This window comes from Erpetoichthys calabaricus, chromosome 14 (assembly GCF_900747795.2).
Source record: "Erpetoichthys calabaricus chromosome 14, fErpCal1.3, whole genome shotgun sequence".
Lineage (NCBI taxonomy): Eukaryota > Metazoa > Chordata > Cladistia > Polypteriformes > Polypteridae > Erpetoichthys > Erpetoichthys calabaricus.
This window is the reverse complement of record NC_041407.2, coordinates 106,858,035-106,870,801: the sequence shown is the minus strand read 5'-3', so window position 1 is coordinate 106,870,801 and position 12,767 is coordinate 106,858,035. Positions and strand designations below refer to the sequence as shown.

Here is a 12,767-nt window from a genome sequence, read left to right as displayed (position 1 = left end):
CTATGAACAATTAAGAATGAGCGCAACTGCATTAGCAGGTAGATGCCAGCTGTGCCAGTATGTCTGAAGGGTGCAGCCTCTACCTTGCTCTTAAGCTTTCCCATGGCTGAGTTGATTGGCATCACCATACCAAAGTGTAACTGGCACACATGGCATACATATACATTGATGGATGTTTCATGATGCCCATTTCAGTAAATGATCAGCTAAAGATAAAAACTAACCAAGGTTAGTAGGCAAAGTGTGTTTAAAGTGGCTTGCGATGCCCAGGAAAGCCAGACAGGTGCTGCCACTCGCCATCCTGATTTCATCGTCCACCCCACTCATTGGCTAAGTGAACAGTCAGTGATGATAGACGTGATGGCCTATGAGGAGTTCAGAGTGAGCACAACTGCATTAGCAGGTAGATGCCAGCTGTGCCAATGTGTCTGAAGGGTGCAGCCTCTACCTTGCACTTAAACTTTCCCATGGCATCACCATACCACAGTGTAAGTGGCAAAAGTAAAAATAATGATGATGGACGTGTTGTTTTGTGATATTTTCTAGAAGGTTCCACGCCTTCCTTAATTTAAGGCTCTATGACGGCACACAGATGGAGCTCATACTGTTGGAGTTTCACTTGTTCTTTACTACAGGGTGTGCCATATGAGTGATGGGCACACACTTTTATTATTTTCTTTCCACCTGAGTACAATGACAATGCTCAGATGAGTCCAGAAGCAGAGATTGAGAACCACTGGGGTGAAAGGCGCTATATACTATAAAGTTTTGGGTGTCGTTTAACAGTCTGTTTTTGTTATTCTCTTTTACACTTTAAGAGTCGGCCTGGAGAAGAATGGTGGCAGTCTTACGATGTGGCAACAAGAAGTCCCATTGAGGCAGATTAAGAAGAGTGCCAGCCGGCCTCATGGGCACTCAGGCATTAAATGTCAAAACAGGCGTATGAGAAGCACCTTTGGAGCAGCCAGTCGACACTCACCGATGAAGCCAAATGGAAACGGGATACTTGGAGGGATTCAGAGCGTGACGCTGGCACGGCCCATGTTGCCCCCCCGGGCTGTCTGCCCAGACTGAGTATTAATACAGAGGTGTCTTCCTCAGCAGCTGCTCCTCTGGCTGAAATCCCCATTGGCACGCAAGCATGCAAGTGGCTGTGACGCGCTCTCACGCCCTGCGGGAAATCTGGACGCTGTCTTTCCTGAGATCGCTCCTCTCCGAATATGTGGGCACCACTGTCTTTGTCTTTGCCAGCCTGGCCTCCACTCTCCTGTGGCCTCTGCCTCCCGATCTGTCTGGAGGTGCCCCTATGGACCCACATCATCCGCTCCTCCCCGTGCCCGCAGGCTCCCCGGATCCCGTACACGTCTCGCTGACCTTTGGCATTTCTGTGGCACTGATGTTGGCATGCCTGGGCACAGCAGGAGCTGTTCATTTGAACCCCGCCGTGACTCTGTCTCTCCTAGCCGGCGTGAGGATGAGCCTGGCATCGGCTCTTCTCTACATGATCGCCCAGGTCCTGGGAGCCATCACTGCCTCGGGGTTCATCCGGAGTGTCACGCCACCCGAGGTCCGTGGAGACCTTGGCCTCAATGTGGTGAGTTCACTATTACTGTTATATAGCACCTTGACAAGTCAGGTTCTGCTTTCTTGTTAAACTTCCATGCAATGTCCCCACAGTTAAATGTCAGTCAGTCAGTCAGTCATTGTCCAACCCACTATATCTTAACCCAGGGTCACGGGGGTCTGCTGGAGCCAATCCCAGCCAGCACAGGGTGCAAGGCAGGAAACAAACCCCAGGCAGGGTGCCAGCCCACCGCAGGACAATTAAATGTTAAACATGGAATGCAGCACAGCAGTAGGGAGATGTTGATCTCTGCAGGTGGAAACACATAAAGCGCCTTACAGCAGCCAAAGCCGGACTGGACCTTGACAGATGACAAAGTGTTAACAACTGACTTCTGATGCTACGTAAAATGGGGCAGTGGCTCAGTGGTTAACGCTGCTGCCTCACACCTCCAGGGATCTGAGCTCAGTTCTCAGCATGGTCACCATCTGTGTGGGACCTTCACGTTCTCTTGGTGTCCCAGCCAGGATTGGTTCTTACCTCACTGCAAAATGCTGCCAGAGCCCTGTATGGGGGAAATCGGGTTTTGTAAAGTCGCTGGAGGAATCCTCATTGCAATAATAGTAAGATATGAAGTTGAATGTGTGTGTGTGTGTGTGTGTGTGTGTGTGTGTGTGTGTGTGTGTGTGTGTGTCCGAGCCCATGCCAGTCTCCACCACATTTTGCTCTGATTCACTATTTAGACAGAGAACGTCCATAAGCTGTGGCTTGTTTTCTGGCTGCACTTGCGCCTTCTTGCCCCTAGGGGGGATTTTTGGGGACTTGGCAGTAGAATGGAAAGTGGCACCCTGTTGCTTTTTTTTTAAATGAGATTTCGGTTTGGGGGTCCCTTGAGAATGTATCTACTGTCTGCACCCACACTTTATTCCTCACCAGGCAGCCCTGCTAGTAAAGGAATAAAAAAAAAAACCAAAATAAAAATAAAAATAGTGTGACACACAGCTCCATCATAAAGGAAGGACCAGGGCAGCAGTTATGTGCAGGGCAGTGCCTCCCCCAGAGCACTAGATGGCAGCTGCCCTGGGTTGCAGTGGTGAATCGGATTCCCCCAGGGCTCCATGGGAGTTGGAGTTTAGCACAGACCTGTTGGGTTCTGTGTGGGCCACCAGGGGAGCTACAGAGCCATATTGTGGGCTTCCACCACACCTGGGAGTACTTCCAGATAATTCTGATGGGCCACCTGAAGATCTACAGGTGCAGAAATAAAACGAGCCACTTGCCTTCAGAGAGGCGACATTCCACGTCCCAAGAGCCAGCTTCTGTAGCCGAGGATTGGACCGCCAAGGTCCCCGCCTTCAGCCACCACCCAACTCACACTGCACTCGACCTCCTTGGCCCCTCCCATAGGTGGTGAGCCCATGGGAAGGGGGACCCACATTGCCTCTTCGGGCTGTGCCCGGCCGAGCTCCATGGGTGCAAGTCTGGCCATCAGGTGCTTGCCATCGAGCCCCACCTCCAGGCCTGGCTCCAGAGGGGGGCCGCCGATGACCCGTGTCCGGGCGAAGGAAAACTCTCCCTTAAAGATAGGGTGAGAAGCTCAGTCGTCCGGGAGGGGCATCGAGAGGAGTCAGATGAGGTGGCTCGGGCATCTGATCAGGATGCTTCCTGGGCGCCTCCCTGGTGAGGTGTTCCAGGCACATCCAACCGGGAGGAGGCCCCGGGGAAGACCCAGGACACGCTGGCCTGGGAACGCCCCGGGATTCTCCCAGAAGAGCTAGAAGAAGTGGCCGGGGAGAGGAAAGTCTGGGCATCTCTGCTCAAGCTGCTTATTACATATTACAGCCACATACAAGCCAGTATTACTGTCAGAGAGAGTTAAAGGCATATTACCGACGCGCACGCCTGTATTACCGCCAGAGAAAATTAAAGGTATATTACGGTCGTACAAGACGGTATCCTTCAATAAGGGCGCGCACAAAAAGGCGAGCCTCAAAAGGGCGACCTCAGTTGGGCGCAGCGAATAAAGGCGCGCGTAAATAAAGATCTGCACGTGTTGCTCTTCACATATTCCCCAGCCATTTGAACTAAATTATCTACGCGCCCTTATTGAATAGAGCCGTACAAGACAGTATTACTGTCACAGAAAATTAAAGACACACAATACACGGCGGCAGCCCACGAAGAACAGTCATCTCAGCTAGTAAACACCAACAAAAGTCCCTTGCCATTTAATATAGACTGTTTCTACTAATGTTTATGCACTACTGTTCTGGCGCCCGTTATTGTAACGGGCTAAATGACTAGTCTTAAAATAATTTCCTTCACATTTTAAGATATCTGCAATACATTTCCTGTAAAACTGTCTATTATTTCAATGGGACTTCTTGTTTATCTATATTACTAAACGAAGGTTGTATATATGCGCGGATGCCAGACGCACCGAAAGCGCGCGCATGCGCACAGCGCCTCAGCGCCCCCGAGTCAAACCCAGCGGTTTCCCAGAGTCAGTAGGTGGCGCCCAAACAACACAACACGACTTGTAAACTAAACTTGAGGTAAAGCGCGCACGCCAGGTTGTATATATGCACAGATGACCACAAGCAAGCCATACACAGTACAACCTCCGCCCGAACGCGACCGCGCACACCGCCGCATGTACCTCCTTCGTTTAGTAATGTAGCCCTCCCGGGTCCGCCACCATCGTCACTTCAACACGCGAATCCGCCGCCGTCAGCAAACGACTTCTAGCTAACGACACAGCCATAGAAAAACAAATACGAGACCACATGCATAAAAACAATAAACGCAGGCGCCTACAGCGCGCTTCTGAAACACCAGAACCAAGAAAGAACCCGCTTTAGTACAAATATATTTATTTAATTAAATGAAAACTTTCCCAGGACGCACCCACCCTCCATGATTTCTCTTCCCCCCAAATATCGGAGGGAACAGAAAGTGATTGCCATTCTTAGATTCGCGATTCTTTCGAGAATCGCGGGTTTGCTGGTTATAAGATATCTGAAAATGGACAGGAAGCTGTTTTGAGATATCTGGAAATGTATTTCAGATATCTTAAATTGTATTGTACTGTAGATATCTGAAAATGTATGCGGTGGGTTGGCACCCTGCCCGTGATTGGTTCCTACCTTGTGCCCTGTGTTGGCTGGGATTGGCTCCAGCAGACCCCCGTGACCCTGTGTTCGGATACAGCGGGTTGGAAAATGGATAGATATCTGAAAATGCTAGTGCGATATCTTGAAATAATTGAGTGTCCTGTTAAAGATATCTTGAAATTCATTATTAGATATCTGAAATGGAGCAGAGACCCATTTTAAGATATCATGAAATTAATTTTAGATATCTAAAAATGTATTATAGATATCTCAAACAACAGTGAATTTTAAGTTATCTTAAATGCTTTTTGAGAGATCTTAATTATATTTTGAGATATCCTAAAATAACTTCCCACTCATCTTAAGAGATCTCAAATACATTTTGAGAGGTCTTAAAATAGACAGGGGGGGTAAACGTTAACATTTAACATTATACAAAGTTATTGTCTGTATTTTACCTGTATTATTATCAATCTTTAATTTAATATTGTTTATTGTATCAGTATGCTGCTGCTGGAGAATGTGAATTTCCCCTTGGGATTAATAAAGTATCTATCTATCTATCTATCTATCTATCTATCTATCTATCTATCTATCTATCTATCTATCTATCTATCTATCTATCTATCTATTATATAGTGCCTTTCACTTATATCTATCTATCTATCTATTTATCTATCTATTAATTATATAGTGAATTTCATATCTATCTATCTATCTATCTATCTATCTATCTATCTATCTATCTATCTATTATATAGTGCCTTTCACTTATATCTATCTATCTATCTATTAATTATGTAGTGAATTTCATATCTATCTATCTATCTATCTATCTATCTATCTATCTATCTATCTATCTATTATATAGTGCCTTTCACTTATATCTATCTATCTATCTATTTATCTATCTATTAATTATATAGTGAATTTCATATCTATCTATCTATCTAGACAGGAAGTCCTATTCAAAGAATAGGAAATTTTACAGGAAGTTATTTCGAGATATCTTAAAATAATAATAATAATAATACATTTTATTTATATAGCGCCTTTCCCATGCTCAAGGCACTTACAGAATATAATAAAGAACGGCAAGGTATACAGTATATAGCATTGTACAAACCAGATAAATAAATAAAGAAGATTAAGACAGTGAATTCTGAAAAAAAAAATGCATCTCAGATATTTCAAAATGTACAGCATATCATTTCAAGATATCTTGAAATCTATTTGAGATACTATAAAATGCTTTTTAGAAATCTTAAAATTAATTTTGAGATATCTCTAAATGTTAATTCAGCTTGCCATAGTAACGAGGAGGAGTAAAAGGAAGAGGAGGAGGAGGGAAAGAAAGAAAGAGAGAGAAAGAAAGAAAAAGACAATAGCGAGAAAGGAAGAGAAGTGCTTTATTTATTTATTTATTTATTTATTTTTATTTATTTATTTATTTATTTATTTATTTTTTATTTATTTATTTATTTATTGTGCTCGGTGCATACTGTGCCGTGCAGGTGGGAAACGAGTGAATGTATTTCTCACATTAAATTAAAAACCGTGTGTGTTGTTGGACTTGTTGCCGGTGTCTTTCTGTGTTTGGTTTGGGGAGCTGGTGTGCCCCCTGGTGGCCATTCCAGATAATGTGATTCTGTTATTTTTATAAAGAGCACTTCCACTTACAACACTTGCATTCAATACACTAACACACCCAACCACCTTCCTAAACCCACTATTCCAGGGCAGGGTCACGGGGAAGCTGTGGCCCATCTCTTCAAGCATTGGGTGCCAGGCAGGAACAATCCCTGGATGGGGTGCCAGTCCCATTGCAGGGCAAACACACAAATGAGCAAGTTAAATCTCAACAATCCACCTGACTTGATGGCCTTTAGATTGGGACAGGAAAGCCACCCGAACCTGGGGAGAATATACAAAGTTCACACAAGGAGCACATGGGGGTGGTCTCCTAACTGTTAGCCAGCAGCACTACAACTGTGCCAGCGTGCCACCCACTGATAAAGTGCAATCAAAGCACTGGATAATAAGACGCCCAGCATATAGCGCCTTCACAAAGTCTTCAGACCCTTTACTTTTATCACATTTTGTGTTGTAGCCTTGTGCTAAAGTCCTTTAAATTCATTTTTTCCCTCATCAAAGAACATTCAGTACCCCAGAATGACAAACAGGATTTTAGGATTTTTTTTTCCAAATTTATTGAAAATAAAAATATAAACTATCCCATTGGCATAAGTATTCAGGCTTAGTTGAAGCCCCTTTGGCAGCCTGGAGTCTTCTTGGGTTTCATTTCGGGATTCTTCTCGGCAGATCCTCTCAAGCCTGGTCAGGCTGGATGGACGGCTTGGGTTCAAGTCCAGGATCTGACAGGGCCACTCAAGGACATTCCCCGATTTGTCCCTGAGCTGCTCCTTTGTTGCTTTTACTTTGTGAGCCCATGGTGACGTCCGGAGCTCTCTGAGGAGGTCTTCATTCAGGATGTCCCTGCACTTTGCTCTGTTCGGCTTTCCTTTGACCCTGACCAGCCTCCCAGTCCCTGATGCTGCCACCACCACCACCACCACCATGCTTCACCCCTGGAGTGATATTACACAGGTGAGCAGTGATTCCTGATTTCATCCAAACGCAACACTTAGAATTGAAGTCAGACAGTTGAATGTTGGCACCATCAGACCAGAGAATCTTATTTCTCACAGTCTGAGAGTTGTTTCAGGTGCCCTTTATGTAAACCTCAGGTGGGCCCACGTTCTGTCAGAAGGTCCAGATTAGTGTTTTACAATGGTGGTTCTCCTTCAGGAAGTTTCTCCCATTTCCAGACCGGTTCTCTGGGGCTCAGCCAAGGAGACCGTCGAGTTCGTGGTCACCTCTTTTACCAGCTGCTGCTCCCTGATTGCTCAGCTTCATTGTTGGGGGGGTGTAGGGACACCCAGTCGCGCCTTCAGTGGGTTCCTGTCTACGGTGCTGAAACATTCACATCTCTCTCTGCTGTCCGTCTCTCTCCATTTCTTTGTGCCTCAGGTCACCCCAGGAGTTAGCGAATTCCAAGCTGTGTGTGTGGAGATGATGGTCACCTTCCAGCTCATTCTCTGTGTCTTCGCCACTTCGGACCAGAAGGCAGGACTGAGTAAGATGGCGCCTGTCATTGTCGGTTCCTCAGTCACCCTGGGGCATCTTGTGGCTGTAAGTCAAACCTAAAAATAGTTAAAATGTTTCTCCACTGCTTGATGCTGCAGGACTTTCAGGGAGGAAAATGTCCCAGGAAAGCAAGAGGGTCTCTGCTGGACCATGGGTGACAATCCGGTGGGCTCCTGTCAAAGCTCAACAGCAGACACCAAAATGTAACTGGGGCAGAGAGGATTTGGGGAGTTACCTGAGTATCTGACTATTGATCATTTATATAGCGCCTTTCACATCTATCTATCTATCTATCTATCTATCTATCTATCTATCTATCTATCTATCTATCTATCTATCTATCTATCTATCTATATAGTGCCTTTCACATCTATCTATCTATTTATCTATCTATCTATCTATCTATCTATCTATCTATCTATCTATCTATCTATCTATCTATCTATCTATCTATCTATCTATCTATCTATCTATCTATTAATTATATAGCACCTTTCACATCTATCTATCTATCTATCTATCTATCTATCTATCTATCTATCTATCTATCTATCTATCTATCTATTAATTATATAGCACCTTTCACATCTATCTATCTATCTATCTATCTATCTATCTATCTATCTATCTATCTATCTATCTATCTATCTATCTATCTATCTATCTATCTATCTATCTATCTATCTATCTATCTATCTTTCTTTTCACTCACATACGTTTCTCTCTTCCACTAGATTGGTTTCACAGGCTGCAGTATGAACCCTGCCCGGTCCCTCGGTCCTGCCATCATCGCAGCCAACTTTGAAAGCCACTGGGTAAGTCTGCCATGTTTACCCTGCCACTTTGTTTTCAGCTACAGTGGTGTGAAAAACTATTTGCCCCCTTCCTGATTTCTTATTCTTTTGCATGTTTGTCACACAAAATGTTTCTGATCATCAAACACATTTAACCATTAGTCAAATATAACACAAGTAAACACAAAATGCAGTTTTTAAATGATGGTTTTTATTATTTAGGGAGAAAAAAAATCCAAACCTACATGTGACAGTAGATTCCAGATAAATATAAAAGTTAGCAAGATAATACAAACCTCAATAATAATCAGTACATCTTGCTATTGTGACCAAGGCCCAACCCCGAGACACTACTCCACAGACACAGCTCCCACAGTTCAAATAGAAGTACTTTTACGAAAAAATGTACCACACCAAATCAGAAAAAGTTGGGATAGTACAGAAAATTCAAATAAAAAAAAAAAGCAGTGATTCTTAAATGTACCATAAAAGGATTCAAACGGACACAGAAAGAGCTTTGGGTGCAGCCGCCCGTATACTTGAAATTGGCTGCCAAAAGTGAAGGGTGTGGTTCAGAGTTTTACACACTTCAGTCCAGAACAAGAACAAACAGACAGGCAAACATCAGGCAGGGGAAGTGATGTCACTGGGGCCCGTAGCCAGAACCAACGTTTTCAGGGTCGGAACCGGAAGTGATGTTATCGAATCCAGGCAAAATTTCCCGTGGTTGGTCTGCTGATGAAAAAGTGAAAGGATCAGTGCAGCCTGCCATCTCCTGGTCTGGCACAGAGTTACCTTCATTTGAGCCCTTTAGCTGCCCTCCCATGCACATGTGTGTGACAGAACTCTGACTTTCATTTCATTTTGGACAATATGGACACAAGGTATTTCATGTTTTGTCTGTCAACTTCATTTCATTTGTTAATAGACGTCCATTCCTGCCTCTTTGACAAGTGTGTGTGTGTGTGTGTCTGCTCATGTCACTTCATCTCAGCCAGCAGCCTCCCTGGTCTATCGTCTACATTCTTACCCAGGCTGGCTTCCTGGAATGGCCTGGGGTGCTCATGCCTCTAAAACTTGTAGTCCTCCTAGAAACTCATTAACTCCACCAGCAGACTGATGACAGTTGCTGTAGTTCAGGGGTGGGCAAAGCAAGTCCTGGAGGGCCGCAGTGGCTGCAGGTTTTTGCTCCAAACCGACTGCTTAATAAGAAGTACTTGATAGATAGATAGATAGATAGATAGATAGATAGATAGATAGATAGATAGATAGATAGATAGATAGATAGATAGATAGATAGATAGATAGATAGATAGATAGATAGATAGATAAAAGACACTATATAATAGATAGATAGATAGATAGATAGATGTGAAAGGCACAGCAGTCTGTTGCTGAAGCTGCTCCTCTGTCTGGAGATGATCCTGTTCAGTAGATCAGTGGATTCTTCATGATTGACAGGAGTCTGCTCAGCGCCCGTCGCTCTGCCATAGATGTCAGACTGTCCAGCTCTGTGCCTACAATAGAGCCTGCCTTCCTCACCAGTTTGTCCCTCTTCTTTATGCTGCCTCCCCAGAACACCACCGCGTAGAAGAGGGCGCTCACCACAACCATCTGATAGTCTGCAGCATCTTATTGCAGATGTTGAAGGACGCCAGCCTTCTAAGGAAGTATAGTCGGCTCTGTCCTTTCTTACACAGAGCATCAGTATTGGCAGTCCAGTCCAGTTTATCATGCAGCTGCTCTCCCGGGTATTTATAGGTCTGCACCCTCTGCACACGTCACCTCTGATAATCACGGGGCAGCTACCTACACAACCTCTCAGCAAGTCACAACATACATAGATTAGCATGGTGTCCCCCGGGCAACTGCCCAGCGTGCCCATGTGTTAAGATGGCCCTGCTCCAGACTGCTACTAAGCACAGGTTGTTTTCTATTTACAGGGATGAGCAACTGCCACATCAGAGAAACAATTAAAAAAATAAAATTTTTAATAACCTGATTTTAAAAACCATACGATCAACACCAACATCTGAGAAAGACTTGATCAATCAGAATCCAATGCCTTTGCACTTACTTGCGAGTCTCTTGTCTATTGATTGTCTTCAAATCAAGCCCTGATAGTTAAAGGCGCAGTCGACTCTACTCGCTCAGCTTGTTCCTGCATCCACCAGAGACCCTCCACATACGCTCTTCTCGAGGGGCGGCTTCCCACGCTGCTCCATCAAATCCTAAAACAACACACACGGTGCCAGGCCGGGCTCTCCACTCGAAATCGACTTGAGTGAACACGAGAAGCTGCTATCGGCGTCATTGACGGTACTCACGTCTCCCGTGAGTACCCAGACAACATGAAGTCAATTGGAAACAGCAGCTAGTCGATTGTCCGATCTCGTATCTCACTCGCTGTGCCTCTCTCCTCCGTGGATTCTGTCGATTCAAGGCGAAGCCCCCGCTGCTCGTATCTGGCTTAAAGTAACCTCCTCCAGTTGTCCTCACTCCTTTGGAAAAGCCAAAAGCGGCACTCGCTCTCAGGGTAACCGCACACAACATCCCCCCAAGTCCAAACAAGGGTCCCGTGACCCCAAAATCCTTAAAAAGTGGAAGTCCCGCCTCCCTCGCCCCACAATTGGTCCCAGTTTGGCCTACATGACACAGGCTAACTTAGATCTTCCAAAGTTATGGTGATGAACGTCACTCCAGAAGAAAATACAAAACCCACAAACACACACAAAAACCCAAATAATGTGATAAGACCTCAAAACACATTTAAGTAATAACCCCATTGAGTGCGAAAAAAAAATGAAAAAGAAAAACAATTCCATAAACAAAATAAATAAATAAGCACCACATAAATCCCTAAAATTTCCACCAGGTCACATTTACATTTATATAGCGCCTTTCATAGTGAGCCACTTCAACCACCACTGATGTGTAGCACCTACCTCGACGATGCGATGGCAGCCGTTATTGTGCCAGTATGCTCACCACACATGAGCTGTTAGGTGGTGAAGGGGTGAGAGAGAGAGCCAATCAGAGTTCGGAGATGATTAGGGGGCCAGAAGGACTAGGTGGTGGTCTATTTAGCCAGGACATCGGGGTACACCCTCCTCTTTATGGAAGATGCCCAGGGATCTTTTATGAGCACAGAGAGTCAGGACCTCAGGTTTTACATCTCATCTGAAGGACAGTGACATTTTTACAACACACTGTCACCGTCACTGGACAGGGGCTACGAGGTAAGCGCCCCCTGCTGGCCTCACCAACACCTCTTCCATCAGGGGGCACTTTTTCCTAGATGGTCTTCCATCCAAGTACTGGTCAGGCCCGGGCACACTTAGCTTCAGGTGGGTGACCTGTTCTGAAGTGCAGGTGGTATGTTATGCATTGTCTTGTCATCAGGGGTGACTTTCCACTCTGTAGGTTACAGCAGAGCCCTTCACTAACGCGCTGTCTGCTCTCTCCTCAGGTCTTCTGGGTGGGTCCATTCACAGGGGCGCTCCTTGCCACCGTGACATACGACTTACTGCTAGTGCCAAGATGGAACAGCATAGGGGACTGGTTGGCAGGAGTGCGAAGTGCCCTCGTTGGAGACGGCGGCTTGAAGCTAAATGGCACATCTGATGAAGAGGATGGCCGTGCCACTTAAGAGGACCAACAATTTCTTGTATAGTCATCATGTTAGTGTTCAGAGTGTGCCAATTACTATCAAAAGTAAGCAGACTGATGAAATATGGAGATCCAGGGACATAGTAAGGCCTCACATGTCACACAAACACTGCGCCAGCTTCACTGGAGGGAAGGAAGAGGAGGAGGAGGAGGAAACCCTGCCGTGAAGATAAGGCCATGCCTGCTGTTACTGATAGGGACATTGGAAGCCACCTTCCAAACTAAAGAAGGCCACATGTCTGTATTTAGCACAAAGCTTGATAGTCCAGGCAAAAGTGTGGGTGTCTGCGGGGGTCCTGCCGTTTCCCACTTGTTATATCAACTGTGCATGTATGTAATCTTCATTGTTAGAAACCCCAATGAATGTTATGTGGAAATCTTCATTGTGTGGGGAATTTCTTTCGGCTGCCCAGTTGAACCATCAGGCAGCCATCACTTTTCCTTCCTATGTGTAATTCTTTACGTTTACTGACATTAAAT

General features: G+C 45.2%; 1 protein-coding gene across 1 annotated transcript; it reads left to right on the top strand.

Annotated features, from left to right (window-relative positions):
• Positions 1–836: 836 nt before the first annotated feature.
• LOC114664388 (aquaporin-5) lies at positions 837–12,349 on the top strand. Its single transcript, XM_028818471.2, has 6 exons — positions 837–1,594; positions 2,436–2,512; positions 7,215–7,284; positions 7,708–7,869; positions 8,559–8,639; positions 12,088–12,349. Exons 1-6 carry the CDS (start codon positions 1,142–1,144, stop codon positions 12,265–12,267), a joined length of 1,023 nt encoding a protein of 340 aa, XP_028674304.2. The 5' UTR covers positions 837–1,141; the 3' UTR covers positions 12,268–12,349.
• Positions 12,350–12,767: the final 418 nt, after the last annotated feature.

What these genes read in the sequence shown, in the direction of transcription:
- LOC114664388 (XM_028818471.2), top strand. Translation starts at nt 1,142, where the DNA reads ATGCAAGTGGCTGTGACGCGCTCTCACGCCCTGCGGGAAATCTGGACG. An exon ending in CTCACCAGGCAGCCCTGCTA is followed by an intron (nt 2,513 to 7,214) that starts GTAAAGGAATAA and finishes GACCCTGACCAG; the next exon opens with CCTCCCAGTCCCTGATGCTG. An exon ending in CCCTGGGGCATCTTGTGGCT is followed by an intron (nt 7,870 to 8,558) that starts GTAAGTCAAACC and finishes CTCTTCCACTAG; the next exon opens with ATTGGTTTCACAGGCTGCAG.